The sequence below is a fragment of the Bicyclus anynana genome, chromosome 23, assembly GCF_947172395.1.
Source record: "Bicyclus anynana chromosome 23, ilBicAnyn1.1, whole genome shotgun sequence".
NCBI classification, from domain to species: domain Eukaryota; kingdom Metazoa; phylum Arthropoda; class Insecta; order Lepidoptera; family Nymphalidae; genus Bicyclus; species Bicyclus anynana.
The window spans coordinates 3528205-3554304 of record NC_069105.1 but is presented as its reverse complement, the minus strand read 5'-3'; the positions used below and the strand labels follow the sequence as shown (position 1 = coordinate 3554304).

The window sequence follows — 26100 nt, the reverse complement described above, 5'->3', positions numbered from 1 at the left end:
AAGGTTTACGTCATTATTTACACAACTAAACTTAAATCCTTATCAAAATAAATTATTTAATAATCACAAGGATATTATAGAGATAAGATTTGCCCTTTACAGTATGTTAATTAGTTATATAGTTTCGGAGATAATACAAAATTTCTGAAAGTCGCAGAAATGCCGCTATATGACGCCCCGCGGTTTCAATTACGTGGTTCCCGTTCCCGTATGAATATGAGGACCAAACATAGCCTATGACACTCGCAAATAATGTAGCTTTCTATTGGTAAAAGAATTTTCCAAATCGGTCCAGTAGATCCAGAGATTACCCCCGACAACCACACAAACTTTACCTCTTTATAGTATTAGCATAGAACTCGCTTGGGAAATTATAGTCTTTTGGTCATTGCACCACGCACAAAAGGCTGGACCAATTTTGCTGAGGGTAGGGATAGGATAGAGGTAGGGAAGGGGTAAGATAGAGGTAATTAGAGGGGTAGGGTAGGGGTAATTTAGGGAAAGTGTAGGGTAGGGTACGGTTAAGGTAGGAGTAGTGTAGGGTAGGGGCAAGGTAGAGATAGGGGAAGGATATGGAACGTATAGGGCAGAAGTATAGGGGATAGGATAGGGGAAGGGTAGGGTAGGGGTAGGGTACGGGTAGGATAGGGTTAGGGTAGGGATAAGGTAGGTGTAGGAAAGGGTTAGGGTTAGCGGTAGGGTAGGAGTAAGGTAGGGGTAGGGTAGGGGTAGATTAGGAGTAGGGTAGGATATGGTATGGATAGGTTACGGGTAGGGTTAGGGTAGGTGGGGGGAGGGAAGGGTTAGCGTTAGCGGTAGGGTAGGAGTAAGGTAGGGGTAGGGTAGGGTAGGGTAGGGTTGGGTAGGTTTATGAGCAGGGTAAGGTAGAGGTAGAGAAGTTTACATCAATTTTTACGCGGACGAAGTCGCGGGCGTCCGCTAGTAAATTACAAAGTTGCTAGTAAAAGTGTAGATGAAGTGCTGAATTTTCAATACAAGAATTTTTTTTTAAAGTGTGCACATTCCACTTTTTACTTTTTTCTTAAAATGTATTATATATAATATCTGCCTACTTGCCTAAATTTACAAATGCAGCAAATTAAATTTATACCTACCCCCAAGGTCACAAGTCCTGTGACTTGCTCAAGGTGTTTCCTCTACCACAAAATGATGGTACCTACAGTCACTGTCGCAACTCGTCACATTATATAGGTACTACATCCAAAGCCATATCTTCTTAAAGTAGAAAAACTATACAAAAAATAAAAAATGGCCACAGAGGGTTGGAAGCTGGAGCGGTTGGAAGCTGTACAGCAAAGCTTAGTCAGAACTTACAAGTTGTTTTTATCAGTACGCGGGTCGCCGATAGTGGCGGGCCGTTTGTATGTGTGTTTGGAAGACTCGTGCTTTGCTGGTGGTGAAGTCAAAAAACTCAATTTAATATTTTTTTTTCTTTTTTTTTAATTTTTTTGTTTACTAGCCCTTGACTACAATCTCACCTGTTGGTAAGTTGTGATGCAGTCTAAGATGGAAGCAGGCTAACTTTTTAGGAGGATGAAAATCCACACTCCTTTCGGTTTCTAAATCACTCACTCTAAATCGCTTGGCGGTACGTAACTAGTAACTAGCCACGGCCGAAGCCTCCCAGCAGGCAGACCTGGACCAATTAAGAAAACCTCAATCGGCCCAGCGGGGGATCGAACCCAGGACCTCCGTCTTGTAAATCTACCGCGCATACCACTGCGCCACGGAGGATATAAACACAGTTTATATTTGACGGCTCTGTCTCATGTTTACTTTGACTCAAAACACACTTAATGAAATGAAAAATACTGTTCATGAGGCCTTTTAGACCCACACTTTATTAAGTTAAATAAACTATAACCCTACAAAGCTCCGGCCACTACCAATTCATGCTACTCTACCATAATTAATTAATTTTCAAACTTCCATTTTTTTCCAAAATTCATTAAAATATCAACTTACCACTGGTAATAACACCTCCATAGGAATTGCAGTTGAGCGCAGCGGATTCTTGTGAATGCTGAAAATTCAAAAAAATTTCAAAATTAAAAGAAAAATTCAAAATTCACATATTTCAAGTAGGCTCAGTTTACAAGCACTTTTGACACGTCAGTTGACTATTTGTAAAAATTCTACCAAGTTCAGAAGGCAGGTTCTGCTGAGAAGAAACTGGCAAGAAACTCAACAGTTGCTCTTTTAAAAAATATCATACAATATTACAATAGGCTACTTGCCTCTTTTGTAAACAGTGTTTAAACTCATTTATGTAAGTATTATAAGCTATATTTTATTTTGTCAATAATAACCAGTAAAAAAATTAATATAAATGAAAAAATATCTACGTAAAATTTTTGCCGCCGAAACACAACACATGCACATAGAGAACATTGTGATTGGCGTTTGTAGTGATGTGTATCACATCACCGCAAGCGCCAATCACAAACCGATGCCTTGTAGTGAATGACGTTACAGTTTATGATTGGCGTTTGTGGTGACGTGATAAGCTACAATTTTGTTTTATAAAAATATTACAATTACGAGATTATTTTCACAAATAAAAATGTGATTAGAGTATCTAGGCATCTAAACTGCCTATATGCAAAAAATCTTCTTAGTTTTGTACAGCAGGCGAGTAGCCTAATTAGGCTGTGAGTTGACAGATCTCTCTGTAACTATTGTCTTTTATATAAAAGATTAATTAAAGTTCCATTTCAACTATAAACCTTACCTTCATTTCACTGATATCCCTCATCAAGGAATCAATGTCCTCCTCAGTGGGCTCATCAGTCTTCTTCCTAAATTCCTTAACACTAACATTTTTCTCACTCCTAACATTGTTCTTCACTTTCTTATGATTGTCACTTTTGTCACTTCGCTCCTTGAAAGGCACTTCACTTTTATCACTTTCACTTTTGTCCGCAGCCTTCTCCTCGACCACTTCAACATCACTGCTGCTATCGTCAATAGCAACCGGTTCCATTGGGATATCACTTAAAGGATCAAGATCAGAGACAATGACTATGTCTTTCTTTTTTTTGACTTCTGGTGGTCTTTTATCCGGTTTTGCAAATGTCGGTGAATGATGTTTAGACACAAGACCGGGTCTTGGTATATTATTTTCAGCTATCCTCATGCTTTCTATCTGTTTCTTACTGAACTCTTCCTTTGTCTTTGGACTCTTTTCTGGCTCCTTTTTACTGTGATTCACTGTATCTACATGCAATGGTGTGTCTATTCTTTTGGGTTCTTTTTCTTTGTCCGTCTTTTTATATTTTTCTTTCTCTTTAGTTTTGTTTATTGACACCATTTCGTTCAAAGCAGCTGGCGATTTGACTCGCAGCAATGCTTCTTTAGGTCGGTCTACGTTGTTTGCTTTTTTGTCTTTTTGGTTTGGAACAGGAGTTATTGTTATGCTGCCAATATTTGGAGGAATGTACATATCCTCTTTACACCGTTCCGGATCTTTCTTATCCTCTTTCTCGATAACGAGGTCTTGACTGAGGTTGTACGAGTTTAATACTGATCCAAATACAGAGGCAGGGTTGATATATTTCTCCTTATCATCGTCATTGGTTTTTAGAGATGTGGTGACAGTTAAAGAGCTGGGAAACTGTATGGGTTCCGTGAACTGCTGTGCACTTGTGATGACAGACTGAGATGCAGATCCCAAGCGCGGACGTTTTATGTCTGACGCCTTGATTTCTTTGCTAAGGCTGAAAGGAAAATACTTTGATAAGTATTTCAAACATAAAAAAATCATTAGTGATAATTTAGATGTAGAAAACATCTAATTATAGTTTTAAATGGACTTAGCAATGCTGTATTGATATTGTACTATAGGTATTAACATTAATTATTTATATTATTATAAAATGCATGTATTTGTACAAAGTTGTTGCAACAGTGATGGTATAAATAAGAGGGCATTTGGCAGCGTGAAGACCGACACGCTGCTAGTCGCGTTAGTGATTTAGTGCAATAATGTTTTAAATTGTCATTATGAATAATGTTTTGTGTTGTAATTATTGATGATATATATTGATCATAAATGTCGGACAGGGGAGGTGAGTTGATGCATTTTAAAGAGATCCTCTAAACCTACACAGAAAGTCACAAGTCCTGGAACCTGCTCATGGTGTTTCCTCTACCACAAAATGATGGTATAATCACTGTCACTGCTACCCATCACGTCATAGTACATGCACTAATATCAATGATTTTTTTTATGTATTGGGTATGTGTGTATGTCATAAAGTATTTTGCATTCCCAATCCAATCCCCATTTTTATTCACAAGCTTATTATTTTTGCTTGACAGAAGTTTGTATTATAGACAGAACAAATAAACAATGTTTGTTAGGTCAAGAGACGAGACGAATATCTTAGCATTCCATGGATTCACCGTGCGGGTGCCGGGTCCATCGCGTGGTAGAGAGAAAAACTCCGAGCAGAGTCCTGGACTTGTGACTACAGGATGTAGGGTTAAGGAATTCCTTGAGTATGAATATTACGAACAACATGAAGAGAAGACGATAGTAACTCACTCTGCCTGTCTCAACAGCGTGGGCATCCTGACGAAGCCACTGGGGAACAGTTTCAAGGCCCTGGTGGCCAGGAGCTGGGCAGCAGACTCCGGGTCCCCGGCCAGCGCCGTCAGCCTGGCCAGCAGCGCCCGGGCGCGCGGACACCACGGGAAGCGCCGCTTGGGCAGCCGCTTGTCTGTGTGAGGCGCTCCTTCCGTCGCTGAGGCTATTTGGAGTTTTTTTCTGAAAATTTAACATCGTCATCATCATCATAGATTTTTTAATGACCTAACAACTTCGAACAGTGCATTGTTAGTGAGCCCTTCAGTTCCGAGACTTGGTTGCTAACCAGGAGAACTAAAGTCACTGATATAGTTCAACGAGCAAAGGGCGGGGCACTTAGACCAGTGGCGTGCACAAGATTTTTAGCTAGCGTATACACAGTAGGTACAAAAAGGAAAATTACTTTTACAATAAATTCGTAATGAGTCCTTGGGGTAGGCAGGGCGTTTTTGCATCTATGCATGCCACTGTTTGAGAATGTAGTTTTTGAAAGACTTTACAACTTCTAGTCTCAAGTGATACAACGTCGGTGTATGCCCGACTAGTTTCCAACTAATTTTCCCTTTGTCATGAGTTGGTTCTTGCAACGCGGCACGATTCAAACTGATCGTGCCGCGTTGATCGGGCAGTTTTAGCCGTGTTTTACATTTACAATAAATTAATATGAATAACACGATAGTTTAAATTCTATAGCTTGGCAAGTTCGTTGATGACACTCCCATGATATGCGGGCGACGGGGGGAAGGACTGCGCGGGTGTGAAGTCGTGCGCGCGGACTATCGGGAGTGTTACGAAAGAATTTTCCAAGCTATAAAACTTATAGTCTTTTAGTCTCACAGTAAAAGCGCAATAAAGAGTTTATATGCCACGATTTACCTCTTTTCTTGTACTCTTTCACATTCAGCATTATACGCTGCCACCATGCCCGGCTTGCGTTCCTCTATCAACACTTTGAGCCTGAAAAACACAACCATTTTTATATTAATCTATTAACGGACCGGAAAAAAAAAAAAATTAACGGACCCGGTCAAGGTTCGCTTTGACTTATGTGCACTTCTTCCTTATCCCTACCCTACTCCTAAGGTTTAAAAATTTCCTTAGCGGTCCGGTACGATAAAGCCTCCCACCAGCCATAATAAATATACTCTAAATTATATCCAAATAGATTTAGTCGTGAAAAGGTAACAGACAGACAGACAAACTCATTTTCGCGTTTATAGTACTTTTTTAAATATAGTTTGAGAATATAAATATGACCAATATTCCCATTCCCCTCCAACTACTCAGAAAAGACTGTATTAGGAGTGGGTACGACTATAGAGCTGTTATAGCACTGTGGATATGACCTCTGCCTCTCCGGAGGGTGTGGGTTCGAATCCTGTCTGAAGCATGCAGCTCCAACTTTTCAATTGAGTGCATTATAAGAAACTAGCGGACGCCCGCGACTTCGTCCGCGTAAATTTCGATGTCAACTTTACTACTAACCCTACCCCACCCTACCCCTACCCTACCACTACCCCAACCCTACCCAACCCCTACCCTACCCTACCTCTACCCCCACCCTACCCCTACCCTACCCCAAACCTACTCCTACCCTACCCCTACCTTACCTACACCCTACCCCCATCCTACCACTACCCCCATCCTACCCCTACCCTCCCCGTACTCTATTTCTTTCCTACCCCTATCCCAGCCATAGGTACCCCTATCTCACGCCTATCGTACCCCTACCCTACCACTTCCCTATCCTACCTGTACCTCTAGCCTACCACTACCCTACCTCTACCCCTACCCTACCACTACCCTAAACCCGGCCCTAAACCTACCCTACCCCTACACTACCCCTACGCTTCCCTACCCTGTAACTTCTCTATCTTATTCCTACCCTTAGCAAAATCGGTCCATTCCTTCGAGAGTGGTGGTATGACCAAGAGAAATAGAGACTTCTATGCTAATAATATAAAGAGGTAAAGTTCGTGTGGTTGTAGGAGGTAATCTCTGGATCTACTGGACCGATTTGGAAAATTGTTTTACCAATATAAAGCTACGTTATTTGCGAGTGTCATAGGCTATGTTTGATCCCCATATTCACACGGGAACGGGAACTACCTAAATGAAAGCTCTGGGCGTCATATAGCGGAATTTCTGTGTCTTTTTGAAATTTTGTATTATCTCCGAAACTATTTAAGTAATTAACATACTGTAAAGGGCAAATCTTATCTCCATAATATCCTTGTGATTATTAAATAAATTATTTTAATAAGGATTAAAGTTTAGTTGTATAAATAATGACGTAAACCTAAGTATATAAAATTAATAATTTTTAAAACACAAAAGGTACTATATCTGCTAATATATAGAAGATAGATATATGGTGTCGCGGACTTTTTTGTAGAACTTTTAAAGATACATAAAGTCCCCATACATTAATTTCAATTTTCACAATAGTTAAGGCAGCGCATGCGAATAAGTCTGTTTAAGATGATTTTCAGTCCGACCTGTATGACAAAAACTGTGATCACTCGGCTAATATTATTGATACCAATATAAAATATATATACCTATAGCACTCCCCGATAATGTAGCATTCTACTGGTGAAAGAATTTTTAAAATCGGACCAGTAGTTCCGAAGATTACCCCATTTAAAAAATGTGACAAACTTACAAACTTTACCTCTTTATAATATTAGTATAGATATAGATTAAATATCACGTGTCTCAAACGGTGAAGCAAAACATCGTGAGGAAACCTGCATACCGGAGAATTATCTTATGCTGCCAATCCGCATTGGGCCAGCGTGGTGGACTATTGGCCTAACCCTCTAGGATACTCGAGCTCAGCAGTGAGCCGAATATGGGTTGATAACGAACGAATAAATAACAAACAGATGAGGTATATATTTCTATGCCGTATTGTAGACTAGATGGATTGATGGACTTACCGTTCTAAAGTGTCAACGATGCACGCTTCCTTCTCAACATCATTCATTGGAGCGATGTCATTGTTGTCAGTGTTGGTGTCCGCCTTGCGTTTGCTGGCCGGAGTGGTGGTGTTACTGTTGCTGGTGGCGCTGTTGCTCACTGATGCGACCACGTGGGCGCTGTCTACTGCTGTTTGCGCTGATGCTGGAAAAAAAAAGGATTTTTTTTAACTCAATTTTTTTCAGGTCTGTTTCGGCCGAGGCTAGTTACCACCCTACCGACAAAGACGTACCGCCAACCGATTTAGCGTTAGCGATGTACTTAACTGAAATTTGGCAGGGAGGTAGTTTATAGTTAGTAGGTATCCACTAAGAACGGATTTTGCGGTGGTTCTAAGGGAGTCGCGGGTTTCCGCTAGTATCATGTATAGCAGACGCCACGCGGTTTCACCCGAGTAGTTTCCGTTCCCGTCGCCCGCATTTTCCAAATCGGTTCAGTAGTTTCGGAGCCTATTCAATGCAAATAAACAAATGATTCTTCTTTATAATATTAGTACAGATTACATTGCTGTAAAAAAAAAATGTGAAGGTTGACCTGATTTTTTATGCATATTATGTGTTTTTCTTAAGATATTCGAACTTTGATAAGGAATAAACATCGTACACCGCGATTTCGGAAAAAAAATCGGTGCATCTATTATGCCATTTATGGATATGTGATCTATTAAGCCATTTATTATCCATAAATGGCATAATAGATCCACCGCCATTTTATTCCGAAATCGCGGTGTACAATGAAAGTTGTAAAGTAGCGGAACACACATGTTATGTGTTATAATACGCGCGTTAACAACTGAGTCTTAGGGCCATAAATCATTTCTCTATATCTATCTCGCTTGCACTTATGGGTCTTATGGAGCCGTCTAGTGAAGGGTGTAACAATGAAAGACATATTATCGATAAGTAAAGTTTATTATCGTATCTTGTTCACAAAATTAAAAAAATTAACAATATTTGATTTAATATAATACATATTTCATATTATATAATTATTAACTAAATAAAATTAATCTTCATCTGAGTCTTCATCATCAGAATCTTCGTCTTCTGCCAAATTTATTATAAGCGGCGCGTGATCTCTAATTAGAGCTTTTTGTAAATCTTTGTTTTGAAGTTCTTCGGCATGCCTAACACATTTGGCCCAGTCTTCTCGTGTGACATTTTCTATGGCTCGGTGGAGGTGATTTTCGACATCTGCTATCTTGAAGGTATTATTATTCTTCGCAACTTCTCCCTTTACTTGTGCCCAAATTAATTCTATTGGGTTATATTGACAGTGATATGGAGGGAGCCTTATTACTTCATGACCTCGTTCATTTGCCAGATGGTCTAAAGCGTAGACCTTCTGCGGGTTACTGGCTTTTACTTTTCTTATTAATTCTTCAATAATTTCGTTGCTGGAATATGGAATCTTTTTCTTTGTCAACCATTCTTGAATTTCAGCTTTCCTCGTGTTTCTTGTGGGTATCTTTTCCAACTGTATCGAATGATAGCTTGCGTTATCGACAATTATAACTGAGGGCTCTTCAAGTAGATTCAGGAATTCGGAAAACCATGCCATATATGTTTCGCCATCCATTTCTGTGTGGTAATCAGCATCCTTTGATTTCACCGCTTTAAATATTAGCTTCGCATCTGGAACGAAGCCAGTCCTTGCAGAACCCGCATGGCAAACTATTAATCTTTGGCCTTTTCCCACAGGCTGATTCTTGAAACCTCCTTCATCGTTGCTTCCAAGCCACATCCTCTTTCTTGCATGGTTTTGATTAATCCATGTTTCGTCTAGATAGAAACGTGGTCGCTGATCGTTAGTTCTTCTAAGTAAATCCAATTTCCTTAAAAAGTCCATTCTAGCACAAACAATATCAGTTCTTTCCATTAAATATTTACGTCCTTCGCTATTTTTCTTATACTGGAACCCAACCTCCTTCAGTAGTATTCTCATTGAAGTGTTGCCGCATTTAAAATCGGGTAATTGTTCACGGAATTTTTCTAAAATTTTCGCCACGGATGGATACTCTCCATTCTCATAAAATGAAGCTACAGTTCGCTTCAACACACTTTTATCAAAATCGTCAATATTAGTGACGGTTTGTGGTTTCTTAAAATTTGTTCTTGGTATACAGGTACTGCCTGATTGTGATACTTCCGTCTTGATTCGGTCCACTGTCGCTCTGCTCACACCACAAACAAATGCGGCCATTTCACGTGGTTTGTTGAAATTTAGAGAAGCCACTTTATTCGGATCACTTTTCAATTCATTGAGAAACAGGAATACGTTGTGAATCAGTGTTCGAGCTTGAGGGCTAATATCGCCATGTAATTTCTTCAGATCAACGTTAGAAAATAAAGTATCCATAGTGCGCAACGAGTAACACATGAATGTATTTATTTAATTGCAGTAAACACATTTATAGCAAAAAAAATACGCAATGCAATTACATTAGAAACCGACCAATCAGAATCGTCCAAATCATTATTGACTCATCATTAGCACGTGCGCAGGTAGCCGTTTATCGATAATTAGGGTGCGCAGGTAGGCGCGCTGCACATTCCTATCTTTTTTGACTTTTATGACCGGACGACTCAGATGATAACGCGCATACTATAGTGATCTTGTGCAATATTGTTGTGTTGTGATTATTATTGATAATGTTTTATGTTGTAATTATTGATCATAAATAATTTAGTGTGGGCATGGAGAACATGTCGAGCAGGAGAGGTGAGTGTTGATTAATTCTAAAGAGATCTCTTAAACCTACACCCAAGTCCTGGTACCTGCTCGAGGTGTTTCCTCTACACGCCACGTCATAGACACTCACCGGCGTCAGCGTCGTGCGCGGGCTCGCTCTTCAAGTGCTTGACGCGCTGCAGCAGCTTCACCCTGGACTCGTGCATCGCCTTGGCGGCGCGGTGCCACGCCGCGCGCCGCATCGCTGCGTTCACGCCCACCGCGGACAGCGCCGCGTCCAACCTAACATATTACATTTTTAACCATTATTTAAGATTTTAGAAAGGAGGAAGAGGTATTAGTGTTGGCATAAATAAGAAGGTATTTGTTGACTTCAGCTCAGTTGTTTGTTAGGCAGCGTAGACACCATCACGCTGCCAGTCGCGTTAGTGATTTTGTGCAAAAATGTTTCATGTTGTAACTAGCGGAAATCAATGTAAACTTTTCACCCCAATTTTATCACTTAGGGGTTGAATTTTAAAAATTCTTGAATCATATTAAATTTCGTGCTTTTTTATGATTTATGAACAAATTTTTAAAACTGTAACTCTAAAAATGAATCATAAAAATTGATCAAAATCCTTTCTTAGCGGATGCCTACGCCTTAACATCTACCTGCATGCCAAATTTCAGCCCGACCATTGATTGATCAGTTGTTAGATCATTATGTCATTCAGTCACCTTTGAGTCACATATTCAGATTATTGATAATGTTTTGGGTTATAATTATTGTTTATCATAAATTGTTTAGTGTGGGCATGGAGAACATGTCGGGCAGGGAAGGGGAGTGCATTCTAAGGGATCCCTTAAACCTACTCCCAAGGTCGCAAGTCCTGGGACCTGCTAGAGTTGTTTCCTCTACCACAAAATAATGGTACAATCACTGTTACTATCTGTCACGTCGAAAAAAAATTTTACATTTTATTTCTATTCTTTTCTATTCTAAATATTTTAAAAACTGCTCACAAAAACTAAAGAAAGACATAAATAACTATTTAAACATCAGTCCTATTTCAAGTTATACCACGAAATTTACTATTTTTTGACTACTTTTGACGGCCTCCGTGGCGCAGTGGTATGCGCGGTGGATTTACAAAACGGAGGTTCTGGGTTCGATCCCTGGCTGGGCCGATTGAGATTTTCTTAATTTGTCCAGGTCTGGCTGGTGGGAGGCTTCGGCCGTGGCTAGTTACCACCCTACCGGCAAAGACGTACCGCCAAGCGATTTAGCGTTCCGGTACAATGCCGTGTATAAACCGAAAGGGTTGTGGATTTTCATCCTCCTCCTAACAAGTTAGCCAGCTTCCATCTTAGACTGCATCATCACTTACCATCAGGTGAGATTGTAGTCAAGGGCTAACTTGTAAAGAATAAAAAAAAAAAAACTTCGACTGTCGTTTTTAAACGTGGTAATAAATATGGGTTAAAAAAGAATATATAAGGGCATACCGAAGGATAACCTGGTCAGTCTTGCTGCGGTCGGGCGGCGGGGTGTCTCCGCCCTGCACCAACTTGTCCAGCTCCTCCAGCAGCTCCTGCACCGGCTGCGGCAGCTTCACTTCCACCTTCGCTTCTATGTCTCTGTCATACATAACAGTCAAAATATAGAAAACTACTTGCCTCTTTTGTAAACAGTGTTTAAACTGAATTATGGAAGTATTATAAGCTATATTTTATTTTGTCCCGTCAATAATAACCAGTAAAAAAAATCAACATAAATGAAAAATATCTACGTAAAATTTTTGCCGCCGAACACATCACGTTAGCAAGTGACGTCATTCATAGAGATAACAGCGTGATTGGCGTTTGCAGTGATGTGATATATCACGTCACCGCAAGCGCCAATCACAAGCCGATGCCTTTTAGCGAATAACGTCACAGTTTATGATTGGCGTTTACGGTGACGTGATAATAATACAATTTTGTTTTATAAAAATATTACAATCACGAGATTATTTTCACAAATAAAAATATGATTAGAGTTTCTAGGCAGGCGAGTAGCCTATTAAATTTTTCACAAATCCCGCAGCAATCATGATTTTTTCGGGATAAAAAATAGCCTATGTGTTAATCCATACTATAATCTATCTCAACTTTAAGTTTCAGGTGATTCATCAGGTTTTCGCAAATTTTGGGAATCCATGGGTTTTTCGGGATAAAAAGTAAAGTAAAGAGTAGCCTATATCTTAATTCAGTATATCTAATTCCATTTAATCTATTTCCATTTCAAATTTCAGCCAAATCGCTTCAATAGTAGCGGCGGTAAAAACATCCAAAGAAACATACATCCATACAAACTTTCGCGTTTATAATATTAGTAGGATCTGTCATTATCATTACCCCTCAGTCAAAGTGATATGATACCTGGAGCTGTCCGAAGTGATAGCGTTCTCCGAGCTCGGCGCTGGTTTGGAAGTCAAAGAATCCGACTGGGACGTTCTGGAGTCTGCGCTCTCGGCATCCGCGTGAACGTTATCTGAAAAGAAAAGAAAAATTTAATTCATCATTATCAGGTTTCTCTCCCTCTTCAATATAAAAGATATTTATATTCTACATATAAATACTCATACAGTATTAAGTACATATTTCAAGAACTTCGTATGAATTCAGTAATTTCTATTGTTAAACAGCCAAGAGTCAAATTGTGGTTGAAACTACTTTGTGTAAGTGGGAAAAGAAAGAATTTTCTCACCATCAGAAGTCTGCTTTCCGGAAGTTGCAGCAGAGGAATCGGTCCTTCTCACTTTCTTCGCTTTCTTCTTGTCAGTTTTGTTCTTCTGGAAATAATTAAAGATCTTTATTTGTGTCTCAACTCAAACTCTTGTTTAACAGTTACGCTAACATATTAATATACTAACCTACTAATATATATAGCATAAAAAAAAAGCTTAATGTTGTTAAAAATTATGTAAAACTTTAATTAATAAAGGCTTTGAATTGAATTGAATTTGTGTCTCAAATATTTTTTCTTCTTTTTTTAAAGAATATTTGCCATGTCTGTTAAATATGACCAATATTCTCATTCCCCTCCAAGTAGTCAGGAAAGACAGTATTAAGAGTGGGTACGAATAGACCAACAACGCGGGGATCGAACCACCGCCACTCGGTGATGAGTCCGACCGCTCTTACCGTTGAGCTATTGAGGCTCATTGTTTATATTACAATTTTTTTTTACTTTAAATTCTAAATAATAACTCTAATGGTAGGGGAGTCAAAGAGGGGATTTTTGCAGTTACTAGAGCGTTGCAGATTAACATAAGGGAGTATACCCTCCCTTATGAGTCTTAATATTAGTGGGTAGGTAAGTTCAGAAATACTCAACCATCACGTCAGATTAAGATAAGGCAGGTAAGTTGATAGTTAAAAGGTGTGCATTTCGAAAATCTGACGATTTGAGCATAACATAATGGAATAGGAGGGTTCCAAAGTTACAAAATAAAACCCTTATATGTCTATTATCGAACCATAAGTGTAAATGACAGAATCTCCTGAATAATCGCTCATGTTTTCTGTTGATTTTCAGTAAACCAAAGTAATAAAAATTGTCTTTAAAGTCTGAAGTTTTTTTATCCCCACCGCTAAAAGTATATAACCACTTATTATTTCTATCATCTAATTTACCAAATCTAATCGATTCCCATGACGCTTTAGTAACTGCAAGTTTAGCGTCCCACGCTCTCCTACCAAAATCCGTTGCGTAGTTTTAAAGATTTGAGCATACACAGGGACAGAGAAAGCGACTTTGTTTAATACTATATAACTTAATATTAGCGCAGTTTTAAGCTATACAGTAAAAGCTCATTATTTGCGGGGATATGTTCTCTAAATGTGTTGCGAATACAGAAACCGTGAATATGGCATGGTATTTCATATGGAATTCTATGGGATACGTTCTTGGGTGACAAAATAAAAAACAAATATATTAAGAAAAACAATTAATTGAAGTTATTGAATAACCATTATCTTCAGTCTTAGACAATGGTTTGAAGAATTTTGAAATTTTTTCTTATTTCTTACTTGTCATATTTTAAAAGATTCTATTCAGAATGATTTTAAGCAGTGGCATTCCTTTCGCAATTTCGGCAATAGGTACTTGTAAGTTAAAGTTTAAATTTGCAGATTTTACGTCAGTTTCGTCAGTCAGAGCCGCGAATATAGGAATTGGGACGCAATTTTTTAATCCGCGAATAGTGAAAACGTAAATAAAGGAAGCGTGAATAAGAAGCTTTTACTGTACTCACGTAAACAAAGCTCGACAGTAATGATTTGTAAAACTGTTTCCTGGACTATAAGTCATAACATCAGTTCACCTAATTTGAGAGTCAAACTGGAACGACCATCTGATCATCGAACTAAACGATATATGATCAAAATCAATGATCACTAAATACAATAAATTTGATCAATTCATGCGATATAACCTATCCAGCGTTGGCCAAGTCACAGACATGATGGGTTAGTATCTGTTAGTATGATCATAAGCATAGCGCAGCTTTTTAGAGCTCGACCGAGGAAATATTCAATTTAATTTTTCATTTTATGGCTTCTTCTTCTTCTTGGTGTATCGACTCTGCAGCTCTTCAAGAAGTCCCTGATTTACGATGACCGTTACAAATATATTGTGATCGCCACTGACTAAATCTCCCCTAAAAATACTTTTTTGTTTAAATTAATCTTCAGAGTTAACACGGAACTGCGTCGTCATTATTATCAACCCGTATTCGGCTCACTGAGGAGCTCGAATTTTCTCTCAGAATGAGAGGGGTTAAGCCAATAGTCCACCACGATGGCCCAATGCGGATTGGCAGACTTCACACACGCAGAGAATAAAGAAAATTCTCTGGTATGCGGTTTTCTGTGGAGAGGAAGACTCTCGGTAGGAGATTTCCCTATTGCAAAGAGATACGTGTAAAGGTCCGTTTGTGTCTAGACAAGTAGCGTGGCAAACACCCACAGACGCCGTCTATTCACACTGACCTAGAGACACGTAAAATCCTTTCATAAAAGAAGTCCCCCAGACGCGGCGCTAATATCTTATGGCGCTCATTGTCATTTGGTAATGGCGGTCTTAGTGACATTTGTGTAAGGCGCTGTCAATTTTATTTCAGGTTTACTTCTTTCATGAAAAGGACTGAACAGACATGAACCGCACAGACAAAATTAATATACTTTCCTCGAAGAAATAAAAAATAATAATAAAAAGCGCGGCCCGTGTCTGTCAAAGTCTGCGCCGCCGCGTTAAGATAGATATAAATACGTTAATAAACACTGTATAGAAAAATATTATTTTGTCTGCCACGGCACGTGTCTGGCACGCTACATGTCTGCAGATATAAGCGCACATATGGCGTTTTTAAAGCAATTTAAGGAATTGTTTTGTTTCATGCTTCTCTGTCTACGATTTAATGTTTCTTTTTTAACTTGTGACATTTGACTATATTACATGACATTGACATTGCCATAAAGGCCCATTTTGGGACATATCCTTTGAAGCAATTAGATGGTACGTCCCTATTATTATTGTAATAATATGTTGAGGTGACTCTGTTGACAATAACCATACCATATTGTTTCACATACATAAAAAAAAAAGAAAAAAAAAATAATAAACATAACTGTGCAAATGAAAAAGCATCAGCTAAAATTTCCAAGCATATTTTCAGCTGTACACTGATGTATAACTTGACAATATAAAAATCAAACAAAAAACATGATTCCAAATGGCACCATTTAACCTTACATAGACATTAAAGTTTCTTTCAAGAAAATATAATTTATAACTTTTTATATAATAACTTTAATGTCTATAAAGACTCAATTGTAGTTGTCCACAGTTGAATCAATCAATTGTCCACAACATAAAATCGTTTTATATTAGGTTTATAATTAAACTCCAAGCATAGCTCGCTCTATCCCCCTCTGAGTGACTTTGAGCCTTCTAATAAGGCCCATAGTGACCTGAGCTTCTCTGCGTGATCGAATCAGGAATGAGGAGATCCGTACATAAACCAAAGTCACTGACATAGTCTCAGAACTCAGGGAGTCGCGAAATTGAAGTGGCAATCCGCACTGGAAAGCGCAGTGTTGGTCGACCCCCCACTAGGTGGACCGAGGATATCAAGCGGGTTGCAGGGAGCCGCTGGATGCTGGCGGCTCGAGACCGTTGTGCTTCGAGGTCCATGCAAGAGGCCTATGTCCAGCAGTGGACGTCTATCGGCCTATAAGGCATATTTTCCTAGTTATTAAACCTTTTTATAATATAGTTTGGTTTTTTGGGTTAAATGCGGTTCACAATCTCGCGAGGTAGATTACAATCTTACGGCATTTACAATTTTACGGTGCCATTGCATTATGTATAGGATATATGAAACAATGAGCCCATTATTATACAGTTTAAAATTTTGCATTAAATTAGGTTAGTAGGTGAACATATGTCATGAATTTTTACAATATGGTTGGTTAGTGGGTGAACATTTATGAACATTTAATTGTATGGCCCATATTATACATTACCATTGGCATTTGTTTCTCTTTTATATACAAAGTTGTTAGCCGCGCCTCAACTAAAATCTTGTGTATTCATATTTTCGACCAATCTGCAAGTTATGATTTCGGATGGTATTTTTTTCTATCTCATTCATTATTTTTTTTACCTTTATAAAGCAATTTGTTCGTGTATAAAGTCTTTGTTATATTAAAATTTTAACAGTGTTAATAAAAAAAAAAAAATTTACTTTTCCAATTCTTAGAAAAACTTTTCAAATAGTTTAATAATTACTAGAATAAACAAATATAAGTCAGAATTTCTTAGGGGCAAACTTATTACATTTCTATATTATTATAAAAGAAACTTTATTACTATACTATTTATAACTCAAAAACGGCTGGACCGATTTGGCTGAAAATTGGTGGTGAGGTAGCTTAGAACCAGGAGACGGATATAGGGTACTTAGGGTAGGGGTAGGGGTATGATATGGATATGATACCCCTACGGATTTACGTAAACGAAGTCGCGGGCATCCGCTATGCTGGTTACAATTGGTTAGAGCGAACGTCCATGACGTTTCTTTTCAAAACGTAAGATTGTCTATTACAAGTAGTGAAGAGGCAGCTCTTGAGTGAGCCAGAAAAATAACTATAGCTTGGCAACTTCGTTCGTAACACTCCACGCAGGCCGGGGGTCTTGTAAAGACTCAAGTAAAAAGATTTTTTTCAGTGAGTTAAAAAGTTAAGAGAGAGATAAGGTTCAGTGAATCAAATGAGCTATTTCAATCTTTTCTCTACAACAAGCCAATTCCCATCACTAGTTTTTGCACTCTGACGTCACATGAACCTCGTCAAAATGGCGCGCGTCGTGTCTATATCGGACGGCTTTTTTTTCACAAGTTAGCCCTTGACTACAATCTCACTTGATGGTAAGTGATGATGCAATCTAAAATGTAAGCGGACTAACTTGTTAGGAGAAGGATGAAAATCCACATCCCTTTTGGTTTCTACACGGCATCGTACGGGACACTAAATCCCTTGGCGGTACGTCTTTGCCGGTAGGGTGGTAACTAGCCACGAAGCCTCTCACCAGAAAAATATATTTCAAATCTTTTAAAATTAAATAACTATCATACGCCCGCTACTTCGTTCGCGCTAATTTCTGTTTATTCACAAATCTCGTGGGAACCATGGACATTTCCGAGATAAAAACTAGCCTGTGTAAATATTTCATCCAAATCGGTTTAGCGGTTAGGGCGTGAAAAGGTAAAAGACAAACAGACAGACTATAGCTTGGCAAATACGTTCGTAACACTCCCGATGTATCGCGCGGGCCGAGAGGGGGGTAGCGATGCCCCGCGCGCACGACTTCACACCCGCGCAGTCCTTCCCCCATCGCCCACATATCACGGGAGTGTCATCAACGAACTTGCTTCGTAACACTCCCGATGTTTCGCGCGGGCCGAAAGGGGGTAAGGATGCCCCACGCGCATGACTTCACACCCGCGCAGTCCTTCCCCCCCGTCGCCCACATATCACGGGAGTGTCATCACCGAACTTGTTTCGTAACATTCCCGATGTTTCGTGCGGGCCGAGAGGGGCGGTAGCGATGCCCGCGCGCACGACTTCACACCCACGCAGTCCTTCCCCCCGTCGCCCGCATATCAAGGGAGTGTCATAACGAACTTGCCAAGCCATAATTATATTAGACTTTTGTATTTATATTAGTACGGAGGGATTTTTCAAGCGTTAGCATTATACCAACTGCACCAAAGAGGTCAAAATAAATAAAGGAAACTAGAAAAAAAGAAAAATGCCACTATATACTAGCACTGTGTACAGGGTTTACCTTCTTCCTGTGTTCAGTGTTGTGCGAGTCGTGGGCACCGTTGGTGATGACCTTGGGGTCCTTTGCCTCTTGACTGTCGGACTCTGAGGAGCTCTCCGATGACTCGTCTTCACTGCTGCTCGATGAGATGCGTCTCTGAAAAACCAGAGGTACTTATTGTTACGAGTTCAAAAGGAGGTGTTTTCTCGATAAATCTCGATCTCGTGCCGACGCTAGGTAGCGCGACTTCCGTAAATAGTAGGGAGTTAGAGAAGGGTAGCGATCGGTTGGCGGGAACGACTTGCGATGTAAGGCGCTCGTCGTACGGTCGGCTTCAGTGTGCTTGTGGCGTTCGAGCCGTCTACATTTTTTGTTGTGTAATTCTTTATGGGTTACTTCGGATAGGCGGGGAGAGTGACTTGAGTGGAAAAGGGGAGTTAACTGTCAAGGGATCCCTTAACCCTACATACAACGATCACAAGTTCGTGACTCCACTCAAGGTCAATCTTTGTTCGACATTGGTTTTCTCATTTTTGTAGTCCACTTCTGAGTCTGCTAAAATTTGTATGAATAAAAGAGTATTTGATGATTGGTGTTCAGTTCTTTAGTCACGCTGCTAGTCGCGTTAGTGATAATGCTTTGTGTTGTAATTATCAATCATAAATTGTTTAGTGGGGGCATGAAGAACATCGGGCAGGGGAGGAGAGAGTTAATGATTTTTAAAAGGTACATTTAAACCTACACCCAAGGTCACAAGTCCTGGGACCTACTCGAGGTGTTTCCTCTACCACAAAATGATGGTACACTGTCGCTGCTACCAGTCGCGTTATACTATACAGGGTGATCGGGGGTATTTCCCATGACTCTAGGGTTATATTCTTTAAAGAAAATTAATTAAAAATGACAAAGGAACATGTGTTCTAAAATGAATATAGCCCAATAATGAATGAGCCGTGATAGCCCAGTGGATATGACCTCTGCCTCCGATTCCGGAGTCGTGTGGGTTCGAATCCAGTCCGGGGCATGCACCTCCAACTTTTCAGTTGTGTGCATTTTAAGAAATTAAATATCACGTGTCTCAATCGGTGAAGGAAAACATCGTCAGGAAACCTGCATACCGGAGAATTGTCTTAATTCTCTGTGTGTGTATTAGCCTTACCCCTCTCATTCTGATAGGAGACTCGAGCTCAGTAGTGAGCCGAATATGGGTTGATGACGATGACGACGAAATAGATCTTAAATTGTGTCCCTTATATCGCATCCTTATAATATTATGACCTAGCCAAACTTATTCATTGATAAATATCATGAAGTAGCTTTCTAGTTCGGAACGCTAAATCGCTTGGCGGTAAATCTTTGCTGGTAGGGTGGTACTACCCACGGCTGAAGCCTCCCACCAGCCAGACCTGGACTAATTTAGAAAATCTCAATACTCCGTCTTGTAAATCCACCGCGCATTACGCTGCCACGGAGGCCATCAAAATGATTTTTCGTTTTGAGGTACAGAACCCTAAATATTTAAAAATGGACACACTAACCTTATTCCGTCTATTTGGATCACCGTCGGACACAGTTGATTGGTTCTCTGGCACAGACTTGAACTCCAGTGAGCCACAGTTTATGTAGAAACCACCGTGCACTGTATCACATTCAGGAGGTATCATCTCATCGTACTGGAAAAAACATACAAATTGTCTAAACAAATAACTATAATCACTCGAGAAAACACAGTTCTTCTTCTACTTCTTTTCTGTGCCTTTTCCGCACTTGGCCACTAGGGCTTGGTGTACGTAGGACCATTTGGTGCTGATCCCCACTGGAGTCACTCCAGCTAACCAAGCTACCAAGAAGGCAAAGAAGAAGAAGAGAAAAACACAGTTATCTTGAAATTACAGACACACTTCAATTTTATTTATAACATATTGAGTACTAATTTGTTTAACTTAGCCCAAGTATCGATCACACCAATGTTAAGTTGTAGGCTGTGTGCAAAACACAATATCATCACAGTTCACAACTTACCGCACTTATGTCATAAGGTACTATACCTTAACCTAAGTAACGACTACACCATAATGTTATGATAGTTCACATGATATGGCTGCACTCGCATTTAGCTCATGTTTAAGTAGACTCAGTTTACAAGCACTTTTGATACGTCAGTTGACTATTTGTAAAGATTCTACCACCGGTTTGGAAGGCAGATTCTGCTAAGAAAAAACCGGCAAGAAACTCAACAGTTGCTCTTTAAAAAAAAATCATACAGTATTATAATATACATTACAATTTGTTATAATTTTACTTTCTGTGTGAAGGTGGAAGCTGATCCAACAACGGCCTCCAAGCATCTTTATCATTAAGGAACTTATTGATGGTGTAGTAACCTCGACTAAGCAAATGTTTTTTAAACACATTGCTTAAAGCTATGCATTGGCAGGTCCATCACATTTTTTTTCATGTTCTATTACTTATGGGTCTACCCCTATAACTGAATTGTTATAAAAAATCATGTTATAAAATAAATATTATGTGTACTTCGCATTTTGCTTTTGTCATTAAAACTAAACTGCCCATATTTGCTGTATCAATGAAACTTACGCCATGTGTGTTGTCAATGAAGGAGTCATTTTCATCATAACCTGCACCAATGTCTGCAAACTCATCGTATTTAGATCTGCCTTTTCTTCCATATGTACTGTTGCCACCCTGAAAAGATTGTAATTAACACTTAATTAATCTAGTTATTTAATATGATAATATTAAGCCCTTTATTCTGGCATAAGAAATTACATTTTTTTTTACATTACATTCTGTTTTTATTTTTTAAAGAATATCTCTTAACACAGTGTGCCTTTCGGCATAGGCCTCCTCCAGACTTCCACTGCTCTCTGTATTTACTAAGTGGAACCTAATTACTTTAATGTAACATTAAACACTGATGATGTTGATAAACAAACCCTCATAATTATAATATTATGAACAAACTAAATAATATACCTTACAGCAATTTGATTAGATTATTGTCCAGACTGATCTCTGAGCCGTGATATCCCAGTAGATATGACCTCTGTGCCTCAGGATTCCAGATTGATTTGAAATCAGTCTGGGACATGGACCGCCAACTTTTCAGTTGTGTGCATTTTAAGAAATTAAATATTACATGTCACAAACGGTGAAGGAAAAACTTTGTGAGGAAATCTGCATACCAGAGAATTTTCTCATTGTCTGCGTGTATAAAGTCCGCCAATCCGCATTGGGCCACTGTGGTGGACTATTGGCCTAACCCCTCTCAGTCTGAGAGGTCTCCTCTCAGCAGTGCGATGAATATGGGTTGATTATGACAGAACATGAAAGGGAAAATAAAGGCTAGACAAGGGTAGACTAGGCCAAACATCAGATTGGTAGTTACTTACATATTTCTGTTCAAATTTTCTGGCAACTCTCTCTACATCATCGTCATTGTCAGAAAAAGGTTCCAGCCCCGTTGTTTTACCGTTTTCTACTTTCTTCTTTCTCTGTAAAATGAATATTGAATGAGTTTTTGCAGTAGGACATTAAAATCTCTGAAAATAAAGTGTTGATTACCGATAATAATCAATAACAATAAAAAATGTAGATAAATAGTGTCAATTAATTTAAATTTGGTAGTGAAACAGAGTTAAATTGGCATAAAAATAATTTGTACTGCACAAGTAGGTATTATAGAGAAGCACTACACAACTCTGTCTAAGGTTTTAGCAAATCCAAAAAGCCCCTGGTGTTACAGAGTTTTTAAAAAGGTTAAAAGGCAGAAGTGGCGCTGGACGGTAACATAGTCAGATCCCAAAAGACAAATGGTCCAAAGAGGTCATGCAATGGTACCCCAGAGATGGGAAAAGGAGGCAAGAGTAACCACACAAAATATGGGAAGATGACCTGCCGAAAGGATTGCGAGGAAAAGCAAAAGCTAGATACCAAGCAGTGGCAAAATCTGGAGGAGGCATATGTCGTAGGACAACCTGACTGCTCTGGAGTTGTATAAATTTAGTAAAAATGGCCGTTTGTTGTCAACTTTCAGTCAACCCGCACTAAACATTTTGTGTCAATGTTTCTAATTAGAACAGCTATGATGCTGAATGCCCTTCCGGTTTCTGTGTTTCCTGACACCTACAATTTGTGTACCTTCAAGGCACGTGTGAATACTGAATAGGCATCCTCTAGGCAAGTGCGCTTCATCTTAGACCTCATCATTGCTCACCATCAGGCATGATTGTAGTCAAGCGCAAGCCAATCCAAGATAGTGATCATATTAAGTATAGGTGGACCAAGGACATTGAGCGGGTTGCAGGGAGCCACTGGAATCTGGAGGCGGCTTGAGACTGTTATGTTTGGAAGTCCATGCAAGAGGCTTATGTTCAGCTGTGGGTGTCCATCGGCTGATAATGACGATGATGATGATTAAGTATAATATATGTAATTAACAGTCCGAGATTAAAGGCCATTTTTTATTTCTTATTTTTTCATTATTTATTTCTTATTAAAGAACTTCTTGTTTTTTTTTCAAATGTTGACTATTGTTTTAGTAGGCAGAATCTACTTAAAATATACTACATAATATATTTATATTATTATTAACTAGCGGACGCCCGCGACTTCGTCCGCGTGGAATTTAGTTTTTCACAAATCCCACGGGTACCATGGATTTTTCTGCGATGAAAAGTAGCCTATGTGTTAATCCAGAGTAAAAATCTATTTCCATTCCAAATTTCAGCCAAATAGCTTCAGTAGCGATATAAGTTGTTATCCACTGTCTTTTGGATTCAACTTATTTCAGATTCAGATTGAGAAGACAATTTTGATGACACATAAAGTTCTGCAAGAGCTTTAAGGAACAAACATAGGTACAAACTTACACACAAACTTTCGCCTTCATAATTAATGTGATTAAATTGAAAATAGCTACAAGGAAACTGAGCAGTTGTTTTTGTTTAACTTTACCTATTATATGTTTAGAGGCTTGCAATAAATTAAAATAATTTTATCGTAATTTAATAAAAGCTGAAAGTTCAGTGTATACCTATTACTATATATATTATTAATAATAAAATAGTCTAGGTTTAAAGATGTCTTAATTAAAATTAAAATAAAACAGCTGTTTTTGAAATTTTTAACTGACTTCAAAAATAGTAAGAGGATCTCAATTTGACCTCCGTTTTTTCGTACCTCACAATTTCGTCATTTAATAAACAATCTCTTTTTGTTGAGTTAAGCTTTTAAGTTTGATAAGTTAGTTTTGCTAAGCTTGAGAGACTTTGTTTTTGTAAAATCGAAAATGACGTATAGCTTGGCAACTTCGTTCGTAACACTCCCGCTTCCCCGCACGCACAATTTCACACCCGCGCAGACTTTCCCCCCGTCGTCCGTATATCATGGTAATGTCATCAACAAACTTGTCAGACTTTATGTGAAAAAGTATCCGTTAAAAATTTAAATCCATGCAGACAAAGTTGCGCGACGTCGCCAGTTAATATTGAATAGGTAATAACTAACAACTGAAAGTAAGCGTTCGTAAATAAATTGACAAATTAATTCTAAAACTATTACCCAAAAATCTCAATAAATAATAACAGCTGAATATTCTCTATTTCAAAGTCAGTTAAAAAAAAAAAAAAACCAATAAAAAAAGGAAATGTATGCAAGTATTTAGTTATAAGTATAATTATCGCGGGTAAACAAAAAAAAAATTAATTTTAAACTGCTTGATAATCAAAAGTACAACACAAACGAAAAAAATGCAATTAAAAAAGTCCGCTATCAAAGGAAATGACATAAAAAACTTACGCGCAAGTGAACCATAATAACCCGCTGCACCAGAATCGTTGCTTCAAAACACTTCTAAAGATAACCAAAAACAATACATCACTAAAACACACACTAATACAGACAAAGCAATCACAAATTCATCACTAATCGCACACATACAAACACCACTTCGAAGTATATAACACGCGCACGTAATATATAACATAACCTAAACACCATTTACCTCCCGAGAGCTATCGATTCGTGCTAAAATGTCTTTCTTCCTATTCAAAAAATGCTACACCGCCGCGCCAGAGCAAAACTGTGTAGGCCAAATGCCGCGAATCTTGCATTTCATTTGGCAACATTGCAAATCAAGTTTCAAAACAAACACACATACAATAAAATGCATAATGCAAGCCACCCAACCCAAGTCAATTGCACTGCGATATTACAAATATTGCGAAAATAATCACAAAAACTATGCAAAAGTTCGAACTTCGTGCACACACGTAAATAAATACGTCACGTACACATCTGTACGCTATCTCTGTCGATAATTTATTTACTTCGCGTAGGTATATAAAATACCTTGCATATGTCATAGGAGTACGATTTAAAATATTATTTAATAATACTTTAATTAGAAAGTAACCTAAAAATAACCCTTTGCCGGAAACAACAACGTTATAAGCGGGTTAACCTAGGTCATCAAAGTCTGCTACTTTCGCTTGATTTGCGATCATTCTATCATATAGGTGTCATCAGTATTTAATCAGAAACATATTTATAGATGTTATAAAATAATAACTTAATCGTTTTGGCTCAAAAAATAGATAATAAGTAGAGGATACCGACCAAAACATTGCCTCGGTAACGAGATGTCCTAGACTCGTAATTTTCTTCTTAGATTGTTGCAAACATGGCGGGCGATATCTGGGCTTCTTGTGAAGCCCGTGGACGTAAAATCGACTAACAAAACCTAATGCAAACCTGTGAAACGTAAGCAAAAAATATCCTAAACCGATCTGATGGACCTGAGTTTACAATCATCTGTAACCGCCAAACCGAGTGAGGTGTCAATCTCAAAATTTTTCACATGATTCCTTACAATGCAACGAGCTGAAAAACCAGTATGGTTGCGTAAATTACTATGATTTTCTGTTATAACTTACCGCTGTTGTTATGAGCAGTGCCTTGTAATTCAGCTCTGGATATTTACTTTCGTTGCTTTCGTCTAAATTTACAGTTAATCTCACTGTTTTATTCACATTATTCTTTGCACTTTTTGGAGCACCCACTGTTATAAGAGTAGCACGTTTAGGGTCCGACATTTTCCACCAAATTCAAGTATAAAATGATTTTTTTCAAAGCATGACACGGCCTGCATTTTCAAACTGTTTAGCACATTGCCTCCATGTTGGAATGGAATTCATTGTTTGGGTTGTGAGCGCCACGGAATAAATGAGAACTACTACTATTTGTTTGCGTTGCAGTTTGTTAGATGTCGCTATATTTTACTTTATTCAAAGATAGATGTCACTGTAAGCTTACAATTTTTATAAGCATTCTACCTAATTTAGTCATATTTTCTACAAATAAAATGGTAAAATAAAAGTACTCTGATTCTTTTAACTATTTAAAATTATGAGCTCATACTTCTGCTTTACAAATTTAATTGTAT

At 38.6% G+C, this 26100-nt stretch overlaps 1 protein-coding gene across 8 annotated transcripts in view; it reads right to left on the bottom strand.

The window, feature by feature from the left end:
* LOC112049977 (ubinuclein-1) overlaps window positions 1-25847 on the bottom strand; it is a 34568-nt gene extending 8721 nt beyond the window's left edge. For 2 of the 8 annotated variants that reach the window (XM_024088056.2, XM_024088053.2), the window contains exons 1-15: window positions 25592-25846; window positions 22049-22150; window positions 21234-21341; window positions 20174-20308; window positions 18657-18791; window positions 13014-13098; window positions 12686-12797; window positions 11771-11902; window positions 10413-10564; window positions 7552-7735; window positions 5486-5566; window positions 4568-4789; window positions 2753-3737; window positions 1987-2044; window positions 1336-1411 (exon numbers count right to left, since the gene is read on the bottom strand). In XM_024088056.2, the coding sequence (XP_023943824.2) occupies window positions 1336-1411; window positions 1987-2044; window positions 2753-3737; window positions 4568-4789; window positions 5486-5566; window positions 7552-7735; window positions 10413-10564; window positions 11771-11902; window positions 12686-12797; window positions 13014-13098; window positions 18657-18791; window positions 20174-20308; window positions 21234-21341; window positions 22049-22150; window positions 25592-25750 (2726 nt within the window). In that variant the 5' untranslated portion in view covers window positions 25751-25846. Of the gene's footprint in view, window positions 1-1335; window positions 1412-1986; window positions 2045-2752; window positions 3738-4567; window positions 4790-5485; window positions 5567-7551; window positions 7736-10412; window positions 10565-11770; window positions 11903-12685; window positions 12798-13013; window positions 13099-18656; window positions 18792-20173; window positions 20309-21233; window positions 21342-22048; window positions 22151-24455; window positions 24637-24660; window positions 24897-25591 lie in introns of those variants that run through there. The other 6 variants (XM_024088058.2, XM_024088057.2, XM_024088054.2 and 3 more) reach the window with 5 other exon arrangements.
* Between the last annotated feature and the right edge of the window lie 253 nt (window positions 25848-26100).